Genomic DNA, 25,419 nt, shown 5'->3' on the forward strand with positions numbered 1-25,419 from the left:
CCACATTGAGTGTACGTGGCGCGATTCGGCCAACGCATATGAATCGGGTTTAGCCCTTCGATAAACGGCTCACGCCGCAGTTCGCTTCGCTCGGCGCAACCAATCCATTACGCTGCGGCCGTGAACGGGAGTATTTCCTTGCGTACCGGGAGGCGCTGGTATTTCGGTCATAGGACGGGTGGGCCTAATACCCTACCCAGCGCTGACCGGGCGTGACGTCATACCCCCAGGACCACGTCGGTCAGTCATAGATGAGGGGATTAATCCCCCCTCGATAAGGGGGGGAAAGAGGCCGACGTTGGGTTCCGTAACAATATATATATATATATATATAAAATAATTAGATAGATAGATAAAAAGATATATATATTTATATATATATATATAAATAAATAAATAAATAAATATATAATTATATAATTATATATATATATATATATATATATATATATATATACACACATAATTATTATATATATACTGTATATGTATATATATATATATATATATATATACACATAATTATTATATATATACTGTTATTTTATATATATATATATTAATATTCATATATATTATATTAATAATAAATTAATTTAATTAAATTAATTTAATAAATTAATATTAATAATTAATAAATAATAAAATTAATAATAAATAATAAATATATTTATTTATATATATACATAATTATTATATATATATATACACCATTAAAGGAGAGGCTGAGTAGGGTCGAGGATGATGTGGTTGAACTTGAAAGTGGTTGGATGTCGATGAAAGCTAGTCTGTTGGGAGCCGTTGGTGAGGTATGTGGATGGACAAAAGGACCACCGAGGCACTCGGAAACATGGTGGTGGGATGATGAAGTTGGAAAGAGGATTGATGAGAAGAGGAAGAAGTTCAAGGAGTGGCAGAAGGCGAAGGGTACGGGAGCAGAAACAGCAGAGCATGAAAGTTATAAGGCAGCCAGGAAGGCTGCAAAGAAAGAGGTAGCAAAGGCGCAGGAGGCATGTAGGAAAATGTTCGGAGAACGCTTGGATTCGGAAGAGGGTCAGAAAGCAGTATTCAGGATTGCAAAGCAGATAGCGAAAGAGAGGTGTGATGTGATGGGGGTGAGTTGCTTGAAGGATGAAGTGGGACAAATCGTTGTCGACCCAGATGGAATTAAAGGAAGATGGAAAAGATATATGGAAATGCTGTTGAATACAGAGAATGAATGGGATGGCAACATAGAGAGTAACCCAGTTTTAGGACCGGCAGAGAAGATAACTGAGAAGGAAGTTGAGGAAGCGATAAAAGCAATGAAGGGTAGAAAAGCGGGAGGGCCGACGGGAGTTGTGGGAGATATGTTGAAGGCAGCAGGAAGTTGGGGTGTGAAGAGAATGACAGAGATCTGTAATCTGGTGGTGAAAGAAGGCCGCATTCCAGTGGATTGGGAACTGAGTACCCTCGTCCCTCTATACAAGGGGAAAGGTGACCCTCTGGAGTGTGGCTCGTACCGAGCGATAAAGTTATTGGAGCATGGAATGAAGGTATTGGAATGGGTGTTGGAGAGGAGGATAAGGAAGAAAGTGAAGATCGACGAAATGCAGTTTGGATTCATGCCAGGAAGAGGAACGACAGACGCGCTTTTCATTGTGAGGCAGTTGCAGGAGAAGTACATGGAGAAGAGGAAGAAGTTGTTTCTTGGGTTTGTTGATCTGGAGAAAGCATTCGATAGGGTACCACGCAAAGTATTGACATGGGCATTGAGGAAGTTAGGAGTGGAGGAATGGTTGATCAGAGTAGTGATGGCAATGTACAAAAGAGTGCGCACAGCTGTAAGGACGAAGGACGGGAACAGTGGTGAGTTTGAGGTGAAGGTGGGAGTGCATCAGGGGTCGGTACTAAGTCCACTACTATTTGTAGCTGTGATGCAGGTGCTGGCTCAGAACGTAAAGGAGCGTTTACCGTGGGAGTTGTTGTATGCAGATGATCTGGTGTTGATTGCGGAAAGTATGGATGGACTGAAGGAAAAGATGAACACGTGGAAGGAATGTATGGAGACAAAAGGTCTGAAGGTGAATATCGGAAAGAAGAAGGTGATGGCAAGTGGTAAAGCATGTGGTGAGGTGGAAAGATCTGGGAAGTGGCCCTGTCCTGTGTGTAGGAAGGGTGTCGGAGTGAACTCCATTCAATGTACAATGTGCGCTGAGTGGGTTCATCAAAAATGTAGTGGTCTGAGAGGGTCATTAACCAGTGTGGCAGCTACATTCAAATGTAAGGTGTGCACAGAGGGAGCTGCAGATGGAGGAAATGTTGAGTTGGATCTTGGAGACGGCGTGAAGCTGGAAGAAGTGAAAACATTTTGCTACCTCGGAGACATGCTGAATGGAGAAGGTGGATCAGACTCGGCAACGGTTGCTCGAGTGAGATGTGCATGGAAGAAGTTTCGGGAACTGAGTGGTGTGCTGATGATGAGGGGAGTGTCGTTGAAGCTGAAGGGAAAGGTGTATGCTGCATGTGTGAGAAGTGTTATGATTTATGGGAGCGAGACATGGGTAATGAACGTAGAGCAGCAACGGAGGTTGGAAAGGGTGGAAATGCGAATGGTTCGACGGATGTGCGGAGTATCGTTGAGAGAGAGGAAGACAAATGATGAATTGCGAAAGATGATGGGAATAGAGCCTGTGATTGATGCTGTGAAGAGGAACAGGTTGAGATGGTTTGGTCATGTGTTGAGGAAGGATGAAAGTGACTGGTTGAGAAGAGTGATGGAAATGAATGTAGAAGGAAGCAGAAGACGGGGAAGACCGAGAAAGACTTGGCTAAAGATGGTGGAAGAAGAAATGCGGGCAAGGGGGTTAACAACTGTCACCTTCCTCATATGTGGTGATTCTTCTTTCTTAACAAACTTTCTTAACTTAACAAACTTAACAAACTTAACAGTTAACAACTTTCAAGGGGGTTAACAACTGTCAACTCTTCCTCATATGTGGTGATTTCAACTGTCACCATGCTAGTTGGCTGGGGGTGGGTACCTCTCTCACCAGCCATGGCTCTTCAGCAAAGGACTTCTGTGACTCACTGGGACTGACACAATCTGTCAATTTCCCAACCCGGATCTCAGTCAACGGAGAATCTTCTCTTCTGGACTTGGTTATGACTAACTTCCCTGAAAATGTCTGCTGCTCTTCTTCTGCTCCAATCGGCTCTTCTGATCATGTGCTTGTTAAAGTGGACATCTCTCTGAACATTTTCAGAGAGCCTCCTCAGCGTCGACGAGTCTGGCATTTCACTCAGGCCAACTGGCACGGTCTTCAAGCAGCCATCAATCATCTGGACTGGTCTCCCATCTCTACTGCCTCTGACATCAACTCATCCTGGGAATTCTTCCAAAGTAAATTGCTCTCTCTCATGCACAGTTTTATCCCTTCTCGTCTTCAGTTGTCATACCCTTCCTCCCGTCCATGGTACACGGAATCTTGTGGTGAGGCTATTGCCCAGAAACAACTTGCTTTCGTCTCCTGGAAAGCAAATCCAACGGAAGGAAATCTCATTTCCTTTCACAAAGCCCGAAACAAGTGTGTGTCCACCCTCAGGAGAGCCAGGAAACAATATCTCTCCGTCCTCAGGACCGAACTCTCTTATCTGTCTCCCTCTTCCAAATCCTGGTGGCGTCTGGTAAAATCTGTTTCTGGTGTTTGTTCCCCCTCCATCCCCTCCCTCACCTTAAATGGCCACACGGCTGACTCCGCACATGAAAAAGCCGAATGCCTCAACTCTGTGTTTGCCTCTAAATCTTGTGTCCCAAACCCATCCCTCTCTGTACCGACCGTACCCAGTCATACCCAGCTGCTCCTGGACTCTGTGTCCTTTCCTCCTGACAAGGTGGAAAAGTGTCTGTCAACCCTCGACTCTGATTCTGCAACTGGACCTGACGGCATCAGCCCACGGGTCCTAAAATCATGTTCTTCCGCTCTTTCACTCCCTCTCTCTGTTCTCTTCACCCTCTCTTTTGCTCAAGGGCATCTTCCATCTGCTTGGAAATCTGCCAACATCACCGCTTTGCACAAAAAAGGTGCAAAAACAGATCCCAGCATCTACAGACCAATCAGCCTTCTCCCAATTATCAGCAAGGTCATGGAATCCATCATTGCTTCAGATATGAAATCTTTCCTCTTCTCCAATGGCTTGATCTCTGATCATCAATTTGGTTTCAGACCTGGACACTCCACTCTGGACATGCTGCTTCTGCTTTCTCAACAATGGATGGAGGTCCTCAATGCCAAACAGGAAATTAGAGCAGTCTCCCTTGACATATCACGTGCCTTCGATACAGTCTGGCACCCCGCTCTGCTCACCAAACTCTACTCTTTTGGTATCCATGGAAATCTCCACGCATGGCTGGCGGACTTCCTCTCTAGTCGTAGTCAACGTGTGGCCCTGAATGGGTTTCTCTCATCTCCTCTTCCTGTTCAGGCTGGAGTTCCCCAAGGCAGTGTTCTGGGCCCTGTGCTTTTTCTGGTCTTCATCAATGATCTCTCTGACTCTCTTGAAAATCCTCTCTATCTCTTTGCTGATGACTCTACTCTCTGTCGCTCCATTCTTCATCCCTCAGATCAGCAGTCTGCAGCCTCCTCACTCTCTGCAGACCTTGACAAAATCACAGACTGGGCAAACAAGTGGAACATGTCTTTCAATCCTGACAAATCTCACACTCTTACGATGTCTCTCCGAAAAGACCGACTGGACAACCCTCCCATCCACTTTCTGAATAATCCTCTCCAAGAAGTTCTGTCACTCAAGCTTTTGGGTCTCACTATCTGCCATGATCTTTCCTGGAAAAACCACATTTCAAATCTGGCCTCCAAAGCCAGTCGCCAACTGGGCATCCTCCGTCGTGCGAAGTCCTTCCTTGGCACACCTGAGCTCCTCACCACATACAAGGCTTTCATCCGCAGCTCAATGGAATACTGCTCTCCCCTCTGGGCTGGTGCTCCTGCCTCACACCTAGCTCGCCTTCACGCTGTTGAAACCAAAGCATTCAGAATCATTGGAATCTCCCGCGATGAAGCTAACTCCAAGGGCCTCTCACTCACTCACCGCAGGCAGGTTGGTGGTCTTTCCGTCTTCTACCGACTCCTCTCTGGCCTTGTCCCCCCAGCTCTCTCTGGGCTCTGTCCCGCAAATATTCCTACAGGTCGCACAAGATCTGCCTGCAACCCTCTTTTGGTTAAACTGCCAAAATCAAGACTCTCTGCTCACCTTCACTCCTTCATTCCTCTTTTCTCCCGCCTCTGGAACAAACTCCCTCACTCTCTTCAATCCCACTCCACCCTCCAAGTCTTTAAAACAGCTGTTCACCACCATCTCTTATCTTCCCCCATCCAAAACCTTGATCTTTTCTACCCCCGCTAATTTCACCCCAATTCCCCTTTTTGAAATACCAACTTCTGTCCTGGAAGTCCTTGGTGTCCTTGTGCTTTATACTTCTCCCTCCCCCCCACCCCCCTTCCCATGCCTCCTCCCCCCGGGCCCTCTCCCTTCCACACATCTCCCTGCTCTCGGATGTTGTGTTTGTGTGCTTCCCCTTTTCTCCCCATCTTGTCTTCCGCTCCCTCTTTTTGTGTATTTTGTTTGTCTGGTCGATTTGTTTGTGAAGTAAATGTTAGCTCTTTCACGAGCCTCGATTCAGTATACAAAAAAAACAAAAAAAAACAAAAAAACAAAACAAGGAGAGATGCAGAAAATAGGGCAAAATGGAGAAGATCGTCATGGGGACCGCAAGGCTAACCCCCGCTCTAGCAGGGAAAATGGCCTTTAAAATGCATGTTGTTGTGTTGTGTATATACTGTATATGTATATGTGCATGGCTACAATACTGGGTACACTTTTACACAGATGAAATAAAATGCCCTCAATTTAAAAAAATTAACAATGAAAAGACACCTATGGTTTTATGTTGTAGCAAATAGTCTTGAGGACCTGCAAAAACCTGATTTTCACATTATATCATGCACTTAGATTTGCGATGGTTGAGTAAACAAAACAAAAATGGCATATTTTCGAAATAAAATGTTATTCTCACTATGTCAATTTTTATTTCATCGTCTTTAAATAAAAATATGCATTGATAAATTAAAATTGTAATAAAATGGAATGTTTGATGTCTCGTATGTCTCCTGGTGTTGTTTTTTTATATTTTCTAAAATTCCTTGAAATGTGCAATGCGAGGCAAAATAAGTAATTCGTGCATAACGCTTTGTGTCCAACAAATTCACAATAATTGTGATGTCAGTTTCATTTTCAAATCATGAAGGACTCTTGAAATGAACTTGGTGTGTAGGTTAAGAAATACCTTAAGAAGAATGCCCTTGATGCTTATTCAATCGATCAATCAGAAAGTTTATTTTTTTTCACGATAATCTTGTAGTATTTTTTTTCGTGTCCACCCCGTTATGCACGAATCATCCCAGCAAAAGTGAAAAAAACCCGCATCACTCGAAACTTGATTATGTGTAACACGGGTCCTGTTTGTTGTGATAGCAAAGCAGTCACTCGCTGGCAGCCAACCTTTCATTCACATCGATCCATGCAATCAGTCACATGAGAACCAAAATGGCAATGCCAATCAGAAACTGCTGAAATTGTCTTTTGGAAACTGCTGAAATTGGCTTTTGTGGACACTTTTGTGGATTTAAGATCTGCCTGCAACCCTCTTATGGTTAAACTGCCAAAGTCTAGGCTCTCTGCTCACCTTCACTCTTTCATTCCCCTTTTCTCCCGCCTCTGGAACAAACTCCCCCACTCCCTTCAATCCCACTCCTCCCTCCAGGTCTTTAAAACAGCTGTTCACCACCATCTCTTATCTTCCCCCATCGAAAACCTTGATCTTTTCTACCCCCGGTAATTCACCCCAGAGTCCTTGCAGTGTTCATATGTTTTAATCCTCTCCCACCTCCCCCCAAGTCCTCCCGATGTCCCTGCTCTCAAATGTTGTGTTTGTGTCCTTCCCCCTCTTCCCCCTCTCTTTTGTGTCCTTCCCCCTCTCTCCCCATCTTGTCTGCCGCTCCCCTTGTATTTTGTGTTTTGTGTGTCGGTTTGTCTTTTTGTGTGATTAATGTTAGCTCTTTCACGAGCCTCGATCTTGTATACAAAAAAAAAACAAAAAAAAAACGTACATCTTTGGTCTGCAGAGAAATGGTACATTCTTCTCTTTTTAAGAGAAAACTTTAGACCTTTTATATCTGTGGTTGTTCAGGCTTAAACCAATGCCAAAAATATTGCATCCTTCATGATGCACCACACCTTGATAGCGGCAGATCAGAAATGGAGGGAAAATTCTCCTGCCGAGATAATACTGTTACGTTTGTGGGGGTAGGCCTGAAATACCTCATAGGAATGTCAGAATCGTATAAATTAGCATGCTCCAACTATCGCAAAGAAGAATAACCCATCTCAATGTACATAAGTAGGCCGTCTGTCCAGGTAAGAGCGTTTGCATGTCACCATAAGGAGGGTGGTTTTGTGCTCATTCATTATAGCGTCTAAGGTTAAATTCCCCGATACGTGCTCGCCTCCTGTGATCTTACCTCCGTCTTTATTACAATTAAAAAGCCCGCCAAAAAACAACGATAACAAATGGACTCATTCGCTCACAGCACTGCCAGAGCCGACAGAAACAGCATTTGCCGATCTGCAAGGGAACGACATCATCCGAACATTCTCGAACAGAGAATTAGCCGCCCCCTGACGACTAACGGGGAGGCCACGCCCCGGCCTTCGTGATTGGTGGGGGCGTGATGGGATGATTGAATAGCGCTCGATGACTGGACAGAGTGTGATGTCAGCATGGAGCATTCGAGAGCTGGAGGAAAGAGACGCGGTCTCGCCATTTTGGTCTCTTTGTCTTGACATTCGAAGGCGGTCACATTCCTCTTTGTCATGGCGTTCATTGGAGGTGGTCACATTTCTCTTTGTCCTGGAGTTCATTGGAGGCGGTCACATTTCTCTTTGTCCTGGCATTCATTGGAGGCGGTCGCATTTCTCTTGTGTGCTGGCTTTCATGAGAATGGCTGTGTTTGCCTTTTTCTCCTTATTCTGGCTTGGTCGCATGCGGTGGCGCATCTTTGGCTGGTGTGCGCTTGTGGAAAGAGACTGGACAAGAGAGGTTCGGGGCATTAGGCATTGCGAGAAGGACCTCACTTTGGGACATCGAGGAGCGCGACTCTGCTCCATTTTGTGTGCTTACCGCATGGTGGTTTGGAGGTGCCGAACGACCAGCAAGCCTTACCAGCCATTTGAGGACGCAAAGCTAAGTGCCAGCCGATTACCAAAACATTATTTATTTTATTTTACTTTCGTTTCCCTCTTGTTTGTATACGAGTCTGATTGGAGACATCTCAAATTAGGAAATAGTTTTTACCTCACATTCATTTTATTTGGGTTACAATGAATTTTAATAAATTCATTATTTGTTGAATTTTACTTTTCTTGTCCTGGTTCGTTTTTGTTTGTGGGTTCGGATTCACCTGGTGTCGGCCGTCCATCCCAGGTAAGACTTTGAACCATCCCGCGCGTGCCATAAAAAATCCCGTCAAGTTCGAAATACGCCTTGGAGTTAAAGCTCGTTCCGGTCATTCGTCCTCTTTGGTTGTTAACCCCAGGGACACGACAATACTACAGCAAAGCAATCAATTAATTTTTTTAGACTTTTCTTTTTAAAAGCAACATAAAAATAGAAGAAACTTTTCCTTGTCTTACCCTTTAGGTTGTAACTTTGTAATGGTGATCCAATGCTCTCTTCCTCGTTTTTGTAACAGGAAATGGAAGTTCCGTTGAAGATGCACCAAAACTGCTTGAATACCCTTAGTGTAAGCTTCTTAGGCCTGAAAAAGTAAACACAATGCGAAGAAGTTTGACTTGCATTCCTGAGGATCATCAACAGGAATGTTCTTCTAAACTTTCACATCATCTACGACGCACTTCTCGTCATCTACGACGTCATCTATATTAGTAAGGGAAACATATGAAAATCTGTTAACTAAATTGTTACCAAAAAATTTCTTCACCAATATGTTTGTAAAGGTGTGTAATAACATGTGTTAAAATGTTGAAGGTCAACTCCCGTGGGAAACCCAGAAAAAAAGCTGTTGAATTCGGGTACCGAAAAATTATTTTCGAGAATTTTAATTTTTTTAATCGGCCCTTAAGTAACTTATGAGGGGTCAAATAAGGGTTTTTCATGATTCTGAGTTGATTGTTAACATTTATATTTCAGCACAGACACTCCTTTGTGGAAAAATAATTTCTAAATATATCTCATTTTCTACTTTGCAGGACATGGAGTCTAGCAATATGGATGAAGACGTTACTCCACCTGTGCTCAATTGCTTCATCTGTGCGCGCTCGGATACACCAGCTGAAAGGCTCATACAGGCAACTCCAAAGGGATACTCAACTTTATTGAAACAAGCAGAAACTGTCGAAAATGTTACTGTTGTGGAACGTATGAAGGAGGCTCAAAAGGAAGGAAAACTGAGGTACCACCAGAAGTGTAAAAATGATCTGTACAACAACTTTGTTGCAACCACCAAGAAGTCAGCTCAAGCATCAAAGGCAGAGAAAGAGTCATCAAAGTTGAAGAGAATACACACTACTTGTGAGTTCAGTTCATCAACTGGCTGCAGTTCTAGAAGATCACAGTCAGTTGACCTCCTGTATAAGGATGTATGCATTCTTTGCAACCAACCAGCCCAGCTCTACAAAAATAATCCAGCACAAGCTAGAAAGAAATACAGAGTGCCAGATAATTTGACTGCAGATACACTGAAGGCAAGCTTGCTGAAGACAGCACGGAGTCGCGGGGATGACTGGGGCACTGAAGTCACTGGACGCCTGGAAGGGATCAACGACTTGGTAGCAGAAGAAACACTGTACCATTTGCGATGCAAACTTATGTTTGCGAGAGGTGACAGTTTGTCCAAGACTGATGAGGAAGGAAAAAGGAAGAGAGGACAGAGGAGTATTGATGAGGAGCGAGAGGCAGTTTTTATTGAATTCTGCGAATGGTTAGACTCAGAATTACAGCATGGGGTAATGAACATGGACCATTGGACCAAGTCCATGAAAAGCTGCAGGAGTTTGATCAGTCACCAGAGAAGAGCCTTTCTTATTCAAAGCATTGGCTAAAGATAAAACTTCTAGAGAAATACGAAGACACCTTGTTTTCACAACACAGGAAAGAAGGGCAGATGTACTCTGTCTCAAAGATGGCACCGACAATATTCTGTGAGAGCATCATGCTAATCTTGACCATGGAGATGAGAAGACTCAGATCATAAAGACGGCACTCAAGTTCATATCCAATGATATTGTCTTGATTGATTTAGGTCCAAAGTCATACCCCACCACACACAGTATGACTGACATCGATAGTCAGCTGACACTTGTTCCTGCAAGCCTTCAGATGTTCTTGAGACCGATTGTCAAGACAGACGAAAGAGTTGCCGTTTGGGGGCAGAATTTTATTAAGGCCTGTCGACCTCAGTCTGGAGTATTGCCACACCAAATGGGGCTTGCCATACAACTTGATCATAGATTTGGGTCAAAATGAATGCTCAACAAGTTCCACCGGCTGGGATACACTGAGTCTTACACGGAGACACAAAACTACAAATACTGCTTCCTTAATAGTAGGAGTGGAGATGATGTTCCAGATACTTCTGGCACTCTTGACACCATTGTGGAGGAAACCGATGAACAGATCAATGATGAGGTTGCGGTTGATGCTGCGCTTGAGGATCAATCAGTGATGACAGCCAAAGTGCCAGCCAGTGAAAGTGAATTGTCAAGTAATGATCAGGTGGTCTTTATGGAGGTTGGGGAAACAAACAATGCAGTCACTCAGTTTGTTGGAGACAATATAGATTTAAACATTGTCTCTATTCACGGAAACACTCCCTTTCACTCAATGGGTTGGATCGAAGTCACCTCTCCGGCACCACCTTTGCCAGATCCACAGACAACAGCAGCTTTCCCCCGGGTGAAGTTGAAGGCACTCGACAAAGCTAAGATCCTGAGAGGAACTGAAGTAAAGATTATTCCATTTACGAACAGGAAACAGATAGGAACGAACGCGATCATGTTTCTCCCCCTCGCTGAGCTTTCCTCCTCCCTGGCTCATGATCAGCCACTCCTCATTCCAGGTGACACACTCTGGGCAGCGGCAGGAGTGATCAAACCAGAGACTCTACCTCCAACAGAGGGTGCAGCTGCACAACATTCACTCCGTGCCTACCTGCAGACCCGGGACTGGATCCTTCTACAGAGCATGTCTCTGAACCCCAGTGACTATGGATGGACAATAGGTGTGCATGGGTATGAGCCAGTTCCAACACTGGACCCCACGGCTCCTGAGGAGCTATTGCAGTTCACGAGCTGTAATTGTCATGGAGATTGCAGCAACCGGCGATGCAGCTGCAAGAAGAATGGGGTCACGTGCATCTCGACCTGTGGAGTCTGTAATGGCATTACATGCAGAAACCGCAGTCATGATGTTGTTGAGTCTGAAGAAGACATAGACAATGACTGTTGAAACTTCTGACATTGTGAATGAGAAATAACTCTTGAGTATTATACAGACTTGGCATTTAATATGGAATATTTTTTTTGTGGGGGTGAACTTACTTTTCAAGGTGTCTTAGAACCAAAAGTTCATTGGAATTATGTTGAAATTATTCTAGATTTCGTTAATGTGACCTTTAAAAGAAACAAAAACCACATTTGACATTTCGAAACAAATAAATTGATCCTTGAAAGTGATGTAAACTGATATCGAACTCAATTCACGGACAGTACTGTGTTAAACTTCTGTGCGTTTTCCAGAAGTTTCTCTTTATTTTGCACATTAGCCAAATTTTTTTTAAACAAAAACAAAAGTTAAATTACGACTGGGATTACGGACAGTAAAATTACAGTTCAGTACTTCGTCTAACCCCCACGAGCATTCAGGAGAGCACGTACACGTTGAGGCATGCTGTTCACGAGATTTGCCAAGGTTTGGACAGGAATCGCTTGCCATGCAGTGACAATAGCCTGCTGCAATTCACGCACAGAGGTCGGCTGCTGGTCCAAGTGGTCGATTTGACGCGTTAATTCTGCCCACAAGTTCTCTATCGGATTCATATCCGGGGACATGGCAGGCCACTCCATATGCTCTACACCACGGTCAGCAAGAAAGTGTTGGATCATGCGAGCACGATGAGGCCGTGCATTGTCATCTTGGAAGACAAAGTTTCCTCAAAAGGCTGCACGAGCAAATGGAAGCAATGTTTCTTCCAGAATGGCCCTGTACTTGAACTGGTTCAGGTTTCCATTCAGAACAACCAGGTCAGTTTTGCCCCCTGCATGAAAAGCAGCCCAAACGGTCACCCCACCACCTCCAGCTTGGACTCTTGGCACTATACAATCTTTGTTGTAGGCTTCATGCACTTGTCTGCGCACTCAGACGCGGCCATCTTGACGATAGACCAGAAAACTAGACTCGTCACTGAAGATCACACGATTCCAGTGTCCTGGCTGCCATTGACGGTGCTCTCTGGCCCACTGCAATCGGCGCTGGCGGTGTTGTCTGGTCAGGCGTGGCTTTCTCAGGGGACGCCTGGCATGATAGCCTGCTTGAACCAGTTGTTGGTTGACTAGCCTTCTGGATACAGGCACATTTGTCAGTTGCTGCCACTCAGCCCTAAGCCGATTAGCTGACTTGGTACGGCCATTGCGGACTAACCGGTGCAGCTGGCGATCATCCCTCCTTGTGGTTCTGCGGGGACGTCCTGGCCTCGGTATTGGAGTAGGGACACCCCTCTGAGCATTTCGTTTCAGGATCTTTGACACCTGACCTTAAGTGATGCCATACTGCCGAGCAATAGCACGGTTTCATGCCGTAATTTTGTAAAGCCACCACTACATGACAAACAGCATTGTTGAGTTGACGGACCATCTCCAGAGGAAGCGGCAATAACTTTTGGAGACGTGCAGCAGTTGTTTTCCACTAATACAGAACGCAACAACCCTTGTATACCCGACTGTGAAGCCAATCATATAAATGCACCTGTCCGTCCATTTTGCCACGCCACCTGTGATATAATCCTGTTGTTGACTTCTTGCTGCGACAGACAATCAGTGACATGGTTCTTTTAACAAATAAATCACCGAAGTGTAAAAGAAACTCACCAGATTGATATACTGAGTTAAGAAAGTAAACCCAAGTCAAGAAAAAAAAATATATTCCATATTAAATGCCAAGTCTGTATATGTATGTGAAATAAAAGCTACTTTGTGTGTAAATGTAAAAGTGAAAATATAAATGTTAACAATCAACTCAGAATCATGAAAAACCCTTATTTGACCCCTCATAAGTTACTTAAGGGCCGATTAAAAAAAATAAAAATTCTCGAAAATAATTTTCCGGTACCCGAATTCAACAGCTTTTTTTCTGGGTTTCCCACGGGAGTTGAACTTCAACATTTTAACACATGTTATTACACACCTTTACAAACATATTGGCGAAGAAATTTTTTGGTAACAATTTAGTTAACAGATTTGTGAAATATCTCATAAAATGCCCTTACTATATCTTAATATCTACAACACACTTCGCACTTCACTGTCAGCAAGCACCTCAAGATGCTCTCAACCAATCGAGAGCTCTTGCTGTGTACAAGGTCTTGCTTTGCTGTAATTAATAAATTTATTCCGAGGAGAGTGCGTATAGGTTCCTCCGGGATGGAGCAGCAGTAACTTACTTGTGTATGACCCATCGCGCGTAAGGTCACAGTATGGATTTGACTCCGGACTGGACTATAAACTGTCGGATTGTTGCTTTGTAGGCCGGGCGTTGCATCAGAAAGCCGTCCCTTGGATGGACATTAAGCAAGGTGTCCCATCTGCCAGCATTAGTTGGTGGACGATAAAGGCGAAGCCAAATGCAATTTTTTTGCCAATCATAAAGTCGAAAAAACTGGTGTTGCCTGGTGTTGGCTTAGTGGTTAGGGTGCCGGCTTGGGATCCTAGGATCCTAGGTTCGAATCCTGGTCGATCGCTGAATTAATGCCAGGGGGGTTGACTCAGCCTGTCATCCTTCCGAGGTCGGCAAATTGAGTACCAGTTCACTGGTAATTCCCTGTGTGTCGCAAGAGTCGACTAACAGGGTTGGTGGCAGGAAGGGCATCCGGCCGTAAAACATTGCTTCAAAAAGGGGACCATGGTGCCCGAAAAGGGCCAACCCCTGCTTTGCAGGGAAAAATGGCCTCTAAAGGTGGTTCTTCTTCTTCTTCTTCATAAAGTCGAAAAAAGCCCAAACGTGTCGATTTTGGATTTTGCCTGTAACCCACTTTGATCCTAATGACGGTTTACATACAGAAACAGTGCATGTCGAGCTCCGATTCCAATACCGATTTCACTGTTAGCAACTCTGAAGGTTCTCAGTATGATGAAAATGATCAGTGGGATTTTGAAGAAGCTATTGAAGACAAAATTAGTGATGGAATCTCATTCATGGGAATTATGGAGCGGTATTGTTTTGAGCCTCATGCAAGCGATTCAGAGGAACATGGCGACAATGGAGGTGTTCGTAGAGCAGATGAAAACACCGGTCGGATGTTCACTACAGAATGGTAGATGTTGTTTTTCTGCTCAAATGATGGTTTGTTAGGGATTATGTATGAATTGATCAGTTATATTACCCCAGAAGAAATATGGTATGACACAGCAAGGACACGATGCAGCATGTACACAGACATGACGCAGCATGGACACGACATGGCATGGACATCGCCCAGGCATACTTTGACACGACCCACAAAATGGGCAACGAATGCTTTGTCCCGCCATCACAGACTGACTTGGTGTCCTGTATGTCACAGGATAATCCCGTTTCATACTTTCCCAGGAAGCCATTTGTGTCTGTGTCATGTCGATGTCCTGCCCCAGTTGAGGGGTGGTGGAGAGGTGAGAACTGTTGGCGGCAGGCCAACGCAGGTGTTTGATTCACTGCTCAAATCTCCTGTGCACATGTGCTGGTAGCTCGGTAGAGATGATGTTACAGTTTTGAGTGACGGCTGTTTCTTCCGCTTAATCGTGGGGATGGCATCATGGCGGACAACCACAAGATATCTAGCCATCTCTGTTGTTTCATAATGTTATGTAAAACGTTCCGTGTACTAAAGCGAACATTTTGTAGGCCCGATCAACACTCGGGTATTTCGGACAAACCTCGTCCAATTTCTGGCAAACATAGGGTCTTTCAGCCATTGGTGTAGCATGAAACCATTTTGGTTTGTATAATTACAACCACCAAGGAAGCATCGACGAGGCATATTTGTGGAAAATCGAAAATGATTCACCGGTTGGGTTTAATCGTACCGCAATGTAGCCCGTAGACAGTACGGATATGGCAGCCGACTTCTGAGAGAGACGTCACAGATAAGCGTGAAGAAGATTGACTTTTAATCACAAAATTACCTACTTTATCAATCAGAAAAAGGCGCATCGTATCTATGGTGTAGGGTATCAAAGGATAGATTAGTGTCAAGGTGGTCTGAGTGTTTGGGTTCCCATTTAACATCCCACGGTGTCTTTCAAACAAGAATAGGCAATTTATCATTGACACCATGGGTAAATTCAAGTTCCTGCCCTAACCTGCTCAGACAGTCGAATGGCAAGCCTGCTCAGACATTTGCTGGATGACTTGGGGGGGGGGGGGGGGGGGGAGAGGTGAGTCCTACAAGCTCTATGATCCACCTACCCAAAACTAAAAATGTGACATGGTATAAGATGACGATTATGATGATTATGATGATGATATATAGAAACATGACTCACTTGAATACTTTAAGGTTGCCTTTCAATTCAGGAATGGAAGTAATATTTCCCTGCAAAATATACCAAACAGAAGAGTCAGAGGAAAATATAAACATCATAACAGAAGCACATGAAACACAATAACCACAAGCGGTGCTGTCATGGTTAGAGCATCCGCTCCGAGTCTGGGAGGGCGGCGGTTCAAATCCGACCCGGACCGAGTCGCACCAAAGACTTCAAAAATGGCACATGCTGCTTGCTTGACGCTCAGCATTTAAAAAACATAAAGTACAGACAAACAACCATAGGTTGGCAACCATTGCGCAGCCTTGCATGGGACTAATGGCCAACTTCTGTGTTGGAGTTTCTTGGACGGAAACTCATTATAAATCTACACATCTAGGAAAAGGAGAGGTATCCCCAGATGATGTTATCCCCCTAACCCCCTTTTATCCCTGGCATTAACATTCAAACTCGGCTGTACTATCTAAAGCTAACTAGAATGAGGTGAACTGCAATCTGCAAATCACTATCTGCAAAATAATTATTATTATGGTTTTTTTTTTTGGTTTTTTTTAAATTCGGAGATCTTGTGTGATCCTTATTCACAATTTGAAATAGGAATCTATATTTTACACCAGTACGTGGAGTTTAGCGGTAAATCGAGCACGGCGGTGTGAAACTAACCAAAGCTTTGGAGACATTGGTTCCCTCGAGCGCCACCTCCAGCTCAGACAGTGCAGAACCGACGTCATTGATGGCCAGCTCATTCGTTTCCATGGTCCTCTCCCCTGAAGTTGCCAGCTTACTTATCTGGTACTGGGGGACACAAAAATAATTAAATAAACAAAATAATTAAATAAAAATAAACCAAAATAAGTTTCACAATGGTTTAATCATTAAATATTTATTAAACTATACTATAAGAGAGCCGTTTGTGCGTGTGTGTGTCACCATTTTTCTCAGATGGCCGAACGGATCTTCGTCAAACTTTCAGAGGTTCATCAGTGAGTGTCAGGGAGTGTTTTAGGCAAAAAATCCAAAAAAAAAGTTCCAATTTTTGGGGGATTTAAAAAAATTGCTCTATAGTCTATGGTATCTGAGCCTTTGCAGCTATGTGAAAGGTAATATTAAATTATTCCTGATTAGTGTGTGTTCTTATAATATGAAATATACATTTTCCTTAGTAGGTGAAGAGAAGTGTTTTAGGCATCCACAAAAAAAAAAATCCATCGGATGCATGTTGAGACGGAGGACTCGGCTGCCAGCACTAGTCCTCGGCGGATGTGAAAGATCCCTTGATGTATTTTGTGAATAGGTGAATTACTGGAGGCTCGCTGAACAAATCAAGTTCCTCACTATACGACGGGTAGCAAGTGGTCTGGTCTTCTTGGATGTCCGTCGACACCAGGTTACACTGCTTACTATATCTCAAGAGTGTGGTCATTGTTGTCTGAGTGTGGTCATAGTATAAAATGATTCCTCACCCAGGGTGTCCACACATCACATGTGAACTGTCTTTGGACACGCGAAGGGACACTATGATGTTAATCCCTCTTATCAAGATTCTCCTTCCTCACTTTGATCAAATCTCCCAACTTTTCCCTTTACCTTTCTGCTCCTCAACCATCTAGTACCCACCCACATCCCCTCCCCTTTTCTCAATTCACTCCCCTTCCATCGTATGACTTGGGGGAAAAAAAGAAAGAAAAAAAGAACCACATTTAGAGGCCATCTTTGCTCCGCAGAGCAGGGATTGGCCTTTTTCAGGCACCGTGATCCCCTCCTTTTTCGGGCACCTTGGTCCCCTTTTTGAAGCAATGTTTTATGGCCAGATGCCCTTCCTGCCACCAACCCTATTAGCCACCTCTTGCGACACAGGGAATTACCAGTGAACTGGTACTCAATTTGCCGACCTCGGAAGGATGACAGGCCGAGTCAACCCCCCTGGCGTTAATTCAGCAATCGACCAGGATTCGAACCCAGGATCCTAGGTATCCCAAGCTGGCACCCTAACCACTAAGCCAACACCAGGTATGACTATCACCATGTAACGCTTTAAAAGGCTGGAAGCAGCCAATGAAGCATCAGTGTGAGATGTTCATGTAACAAAACACACATTTAATAAAACTATGATATAAGCATTGTGATTGGAATAAATATTACTATAGCCATTAGATCCTGGCCCGAAGAACGTAAACAAGCAATCCCTCCTGAGATTAACGGCGTTCCTTTTCACTTGCAGCCGTATCGGTCGGTCGGTGCATGTTATGGCCTGCCACGGAGAAGCTGGTTTGCTCACTACGTGAACATGCCTGAAATTTTCTTGAAACTCTACAGATTTGACATTACCCACAACTGTAGCGATGAAAACCATTTGTACGCTGACAGACACGGTCCTTATACCGAGTTTGACGGGTGCCCGTAGGAAATGCCACTTGCGCATCATTTCCCTATCGATGCCCTTTGTTCAAACTCTAAACTCCATCAATCAATGTTACTGGGGATTTAGAATGTCCTCAGAGGTTTACTTTTGAAGAAGCAAATCTGGAGTAGAACAAACGGTTTAAAACAGGATAGACCGTTGTTAGATTGGTGAGCAAAGAAGCTTCGACACGGAAAGCGGGCATTGTAGGGTGTTCGCATCGCAGTATCTTTTTAATTATTGAAGCCATAAATAATGCTTGTCTTTCATTAAAAACTAACATTGATATCTCATTTAGTAGCATAATCTGGCACAAAACCTGCCAAAGATTTGAGGATTTGTTTTAGCCCCAAACCCTAGGTGGGGCCTAAATTTTTGATGCTGTCCATCTTTCTCTTTCTCTTTTCTCTCTCTCTCTCTATCAGGATATCTATCGATCTGAAGCCTCTACTCAAAAATGACTCGACGCCTTGCTTTTATATCAGTACTTTTATGCAACGCAACAACATATGAGCACGTCAAATGATTTTGAATCGGAGCCAAAAGTCATGGGACACGATTTTATTACCAAATCTTGGAATTAAAAAAAAGACATTATATATTGTACATAATTTACATAAAAAAATATTATACATAAAATGTATTTAGTACATGATTTTATTTATATGCTTTCAGGAACCATTATTTATTTATCTACACTTTACCATCTCCACTACCAAAGCAACTTTGGATTATTTATTTATTTACCTCTTCTCTTTCTACATATCTGTGAAATCTACACTTCCTATTTTAAGGTGTGGTTGGAGACAGTGTCCTCAATGTGGAATTGAATCTTTTTTTTTAAACACCCGCACATTGAGACAGCCATCTTAAAAGCCGCATCGCCATTGAGCTGTCTCGTGAGTTCAATCCATCCTGGAATGTTCCACCATGGGGGGAAAGGGAACTGGATCTCAGGGCATGACATCCTTTTGACAGTGGCACAAATCCAGCCCACACACCTGCATTTAAGTTGTGGTGGGTAAATATCTCACTGAATCTCTAAAAATGAGGAACGAGTGTGGTCCGGCACTCAGGACCGATATTCTCTTCGGGATTGACTCCAAAATAACCATTATCTGCTTTTGCTGGTCAGCCTCCCCGAGACCAAACCCCCTCACCTGGGTCTATGCTTCTTTGTTTCATCATTTTAATGTTCCCTTTGGAGGTTGGCATTCCCTCCAAAAGGGCACAACGTAGAAATAAAACATCTAACGTCCACAGACAACTGATGCAGAAGATACAATGAAATATGTCATAAGAGAGAACAGTAGGAGAGACTGGGCATCCCCTAAAGCAGCTGCTCTTGGCCAATGATATGTAGCACCAATGTGTTGTTAATAAAATTAAGTGCCCACACATAGGTACTTACAAGTACCAATTCACAAACCAGAGGGCTTAGAGAAAAGAAAACACGTGGCTTGATGTGCCAACTTGGCATGTTGGATACTGGACTAAAATGAGGTCAAAGTGACAAAATCACCTGCAGTGCTGCGAACATGAGCATTTCCTCCTCGGTGCACTCCACATTCTCGAGCACAACTGACCAGCGCGCCTGTTCATACAACTGGTTGATGCGAATGGCATCGTACTGTGACGGAACAAGAATATTTGAGCACATGATACATAGTTTACGATCATAATTTGAAGTATAACAGAAAACTACCTGGAACTGTATTATGGATTGAAAATGGTTTCATCGCAAAGTTAAACACCCAGAAACTTGAACATACGACATTCCTAACAAAAGGTTTCTGCAGCTATTGATTACGATCACAAATTCCTCCGGTGCTTTCAACGCACAACTCTCGTTCAACAAACATTGGGGGAAAAAAATATTAAAAAAATAATAATAATTGGTAGCTTCACAGACTTTCTTGAACAAAATTTCTAAAATCATCTTTGTAATTTAAGCTAGATATGTCTATTTTTGTTTTAATGTCCAGCTAGCTACCATACCTCAACAAAATCTTTATTTCACTGCTGGTGTGATGAACCAAGTAACAGTTATCTACATGCTCATTATTCTGTGCATATAGTCATAATGCAAATAAGTCTTTAATTGTGCCAGTGAACACTAAAAATAAAATAAAAAGTGGAAATAATTAAATAATTCCACACATGTACTGTGCTGTGAAACCCCAACATTCTCGGATTTGATATTTGCGGACCCCGCGTATTCGCAGTTCATAACCATGCAATGCTTCCACATTCACGGCCCTGTGCTTCACATATTCGCAGTTTTTGCAGGTGCAAAATGGTTTCTTGCATAATTATTTCATAATTAAATGTTAATAATTAATTCTTTTTGATCAGGAACCGAGAGTGATTATTTAATGACAAGTATAAAAGTCCATCAAAAATGACTGGCTGGAACAGTTTATTCAACGGTGCAGTCTAGTGAGCATGCCAAAATCTGAAGCCTCGGCCTAGTGTCAGATGTGCTTATATCTTCTTCTTTTTTATTGGGGGTTTTTATAAATGCTTATATCTTATATCTTCTTTTTTTTAATTTTATATTAGACATTATAATGTCTAATAATGTCATCTATTAGACATTATACGGATGTAAATGAACACTCGTTTTTACTCTGCGCACGTTGCACATCACGTGCAGCGAAATTCACCTCCCTGCACCTTGTATTTATCGTTATTTTTAAAAACACTTCTGTACACTGCCTTTGAGGCTCAGTTTGTAAGTCACCGTCTACAATTTCAATAGAAGAGACATAATTACTCTTTTATGGAAAATGTTTTTCAAGTTTGGCTTATCCCCAAAAATAGATGGTGGTGAACACACATTCTTGTTAAAAGATTGGCCTTTAAAACCTGACTCAAATCGTCCTTATGAAGGGAGACAGACATCTATACAAAAACACAAACTGACATTGTGTTATATATGGTAGATATATCTGTTGTTTCGTTTTAAGTCTTGTGTTTCCTTTAATCCGCACACGATTGTGTGTGATACCCAAAGCGCATCTCGATCCCAGAAGTAATTGCCGTTTTAACTGCTCAGAGTTTACACTTGAAGGATGATACGGTATTCTGTATATTATCTTAAGAAGACAGACGTTGTGTTTAAATTGCATGATTTTAAACGTCCTGGCATCACGGTCCTTGTATTAGAATTTAATTTTATTTTAGATCGAAAATAAAAGGTCATTTTTAGTTACGTACCATGGACTAGCCTCGCTGATCGGCGGCGCAAGATTTACATTTTGGATATGACGCGCTTTTGGGATCATGCATGTTCGAAGCAAAACAAACGGTTCGTTTTCGATAAAATGACACTCGTGGCAAGAGTGAACTAACTTTTGGAATTGTTTACAGTATTTTCATTTTTATTGGTAAGCATTTTTAATGAAGCCAATTATGTGCATTCGTGTTCTTAAACTGAAAAAATTTTTCCCCCCTTATGAAAAAGAGGTTACCTTTACAAACAAACCAGGTTGCTCTTGTCGTGAAATGAAAGGCCAAAGAGAGGGGGAAAGTTCTACCAATTAAAAAAAATTTTCTCACAGGTGCAGCACTTGGATGTTGGTTGCATACAACAACAACAACAACAACAACAGGCATTTTAAAGGCCATTTTCCCTGCAAGAGCGGGGGTTAGTCTTGCAGCCTCTAAATTTATATGGTTGCATGATTTATACAAAAGGAGTAGCAGGGTTAGGCCATTGATGCAGTTCCCCCCCCCCCCCCCCCTTAGATGGTTACAAAGTTTGAATTTTGGCCAAGGTACCATCACAGAATGGCTTACTCTATTGAAAAAGAACCATGGGATATTCAACATCAAGAGGTGAATCGTGGAAGATCGTGGACAGCCGCCTTAGCATCCTCTCAGAAGGATGGTGCAACAAGTGATGTGAAGGCCCTGCCACCAGGATGTGGATTCGTAGATGGGACAATAATCTAGCCCAGATTAGACCTCTCCAAGGTGAGTGCACTACTTATTTGAAGCTATCAATTAAAAAAAGAATGAGCACTGTTGAGGGGAAAAAGTGGAAATCTGCCAGCCGTGCATGTCTTTTACACTTGCAAATGAGTTCATGAACAAATGGACAGGGTTAATTTAAAAAAAAAAAAAAAAAAAAAAAAACAGCTTGTATAATCGAGTTACAAATCACACAATGTTGCATCCCCGGCCAGACCTCGATATAAAAAATAAAATATATAAATATGTGAAAAATAAAATGAATATCCAAGTATAGAGAACCACATACTTTTGCGTCCAAATCGAAGAAAGTGTAGTATTTGAATCTCAGCATCACTATCTCATTCTCTTTCACACCCTGCTCCATCAACGAACGAGAAGAGTCCATCCATCTGCATAAAGATATGACATTACAAATGAAAATCAAAAGGCCTTTCATGTCCAGGAATACTCATGTCCACTTTTAAAAACGATAAAAGCCTCCAGTATAAAAGTGCTTCCTGTGCCATCCCCCCCTCCGCATGCTTTCCAACAGGTTTTGTTGTGATTATCTAGATTCTCGATGATTGGCTCTTTATGGAACAGTTTACTGAGAAATGACTACACACCCTCTATTCAGCCGAGCTTTGTCAAGTGAGGTAAGCGGGCGGTACAACCGGGCCAGAGTTTCCGGTGAGGTATCCGACTTGCTGATGGCCAAAGTAGTAAAGCCGTTGTCCTGCATCACATCTCCAAACCAAACTTTGGTAGCTGAAAGCGGTGATCCATCCTTGGGGTCATATGCCGGAACCACAGTCTTGCTATAAAGGCCCTGTACCCCTGCGCAAAGAAACAGGGAGAAAAAACAAAATTTAAGAAAAGGTTCTCACTTTACAAATCAATGCATGACAGATGATAAAACAACCGGTGATCATACGACATGCTAAAGGCGTTTTAAACAGGAGCGATATCTGATGCGAAAAAGTATATCTTGAATGCTTAGAGAGTGTACGAGTGTCAAAATTAAAAGGAAAACCCAAACACCAATTGCATAAAGTGGTAATTACTTGATCTGATCATTATCACATTTTCACTTTGCATCCTTCGGGAAAAAATGTTTTTGATTGTTTAACAAAAACAAACAAAAAAAAAACATTTAAACTGCAGAGTTCATAGAATACCTTACCCCATGCGGTCTTGAGAAAAATGCCATGGGAAGGGTCTTTAAAATCCTTGCTTTGTCTTTCCAAGCATGGTCTATACCTTCTACAAGCCACCATTTTGTATCAATCTTGATATTCCCCAACGCTTAAGAGTGCGAGCGGCAAATTTGATTGGTCAAGACGGTGCAATATTTTGTCCAAGTACTAATTGTGTTTATGGAATGTTTTTGGAAGTGGCAAGAAAGCGATTTGTGTTCAAGTACTCCACTGGAATGATGATCTGACACTTGGTGTTCCTCAATTGAAATAAAATAAAGTTTTTAAAGGTTGTAAAAAAAACAAAGTTTTAGAGGTTGTAAACTTTTTATGGAAGTTTACCGCCATTGCTGCAGCATTCTTTACACCACCTTATTTAACACTTTAAATTAGTTATTAATGCATGTTGTTTGTGTCTTTTATAAAGTCCCTAAAAACAGTAAGTTTACTATTTAGAATGATTTTGAATTTTATTCGACTGCCAGACAGACTAAAACATTTATGTTACTCCTCTGTGCGCATGCGCACTCGGGATGGGTTTCCGTACTATTAACCATATTCAAAGTCAAAGTACTGCTAAACTGCAGGTCAGCAGTCTGATTCATGCTGTAGTGTTCAAAATATAACATTCAATCGAAATAAAGTAGTTCCTCATCATAGACTGACGTCTGGAGACAGACAGACTGACGGACAGACAGTGACCCAACTGCTTAAGAAAACCATTTAAGGGTTAATGAGGGGTATTATGGATTAGTCACTTCCGCCTTTGTTATTATATACTTGTAGGATTTTTAGTTTCAGGTAATATTGTTGTTAAGATTTCTGTGTGAAATGGAGATGACGTTCGTAAAAGGTAAAAAGAAATGTTTGTGGAGGAAAAAGAAAAATGCGGAAAAAGAAACCAGAAGAGATGAGAGAGAAGAAAGATCGATGGGGAAAAAGAGACAGCCGTGAGTCGCATCGAGGCTGCGAGCGGCTTTCTCGATATTGGTCGTGAATGAATTGAGGATCCCGTGAAAGGGATTGCCTGCGACATCGTCCTATATTGCGATTGCAATTAAACGTGCGTCTCAGGTTTTGGTACCGAGCGTGAACTATTGTTGACGGGAAAGCAAGCGCCTCCATTACAGGTCGATATGCCATTTTTCCTCGAGGAGGCCGTCCGCCTGGTGCTTCGTGTTTTGTTGTTGGGATTCCCATATCGACCTCTTCGTGTTGATCGCCGTTGGTTTCCATTTCGGCTTAATCGTTGGTGGACGTGAGGTGTGGATTGCACTCACGTTTTGGGGGATCGTTACCCCGTGTCGCCATCTGCCCGACCTCTCACCTCGTAATTCCTCGTCCGCAGCCGCGCCGATACCTGCCTGTTGTTCTTGCCGTTCTGCATGACTTCAACCTTCACCCAGTGTGGGGATTCGTGCATGAACTTTGGGAGTGTTACATTCCACTCACGTTTGGCGCATCGTGAGTTTATTGCTTTGAGAGCATTGGGGAATGACGGTACCATCATATGTATTGTTCATTTGATGCAAGTGATATTGTCATGGTACTTTATTTAAGAGTGTTACTATTGTGTATGTGAGAGTTCTTAATACAATTACTTATTTTGTTCTACACAATTGCATTGGTGTGCTTTTACCATGGTTTATTAGAACACTCAAAATAACAAATCTTTCTGCCGCGTTCCCTCTCAAGACTCTGAGGGGCACTGTAACCGGGGTTTGTGGAGGTAACATGCAACAGGGGTAAAATATTATTAATTAGTTATTTCATAATGAATATTTGAATAGGTGATATGTAACCCCAGGTAGCAATGACCATGATCAGGTGTATAGGAAGCTACTTGTCATCACAGCCCCCATGTCTGCCTCTTTTCCTTCTGTAATTAACACTCAATCGTTCCCCATTCTCATTTTCTGCCACCCAGCCCACTCCACCCCACTCCACCCCACGTAACCATGTAAATATGATCATTCCACATATGTGAGCTACACA

At 42.8% G+C, this 25,419-nt stretch overlaps 1 protein-coding gene across 1 annotated transcript in view; it reads right to left on the reverse strand.

Annotated features, from left to right (window-relative positions):
* LOC137410970 (fermitin family homolog 2-like) overlaps positions 1–25,419 on the reverse strand; it is a 55,634-nt gene that overhangs the window by 18,299 nt on the left and 11,916 nt on the right. The window contains exons 5-10 of the mRNA XM_068096428.2: positions 22,855–23,065; positions 22,536–22,638; positions 19,794–19,901; positions 16,534–16,665; positions 15,868–15,917; positions 8,749–8,873 (exon numbers count right to left, since the gene is read on the reverse strand). Of these exons, the coding sequence (XP_067952529.2) occupies positions 8,749–8,873; positions 15,868–15,917; positions 16,534–16,665; positions 19,794–19,901; positions 22,536–22,638; positions 22,855–23,065 (729 nt within the window). The remainder of the gene's footprint in view (positions 1–8,748; positions 8,874–15,867; positions 15,918–16,533; positions 16,666–19,793; positions 19,902–22,535; positions 22,639–22,854; positions 23,066–25,419) is intronic.

The sequence above is a fragment of the Myxine glutinosa genome, chromosome 9 (genome assembly GCF_964187855.1).
Source record: "Myxine glutinosa chromosome 9, kmMyxGlut1.1, whole genome shotgun sequence".
Lineage (NCBI taxonomy): Eukaryota > Metazoa > Chordata > Myxini > Myxiniformes > Myxinidae > Myxine > Myxine glutinosa.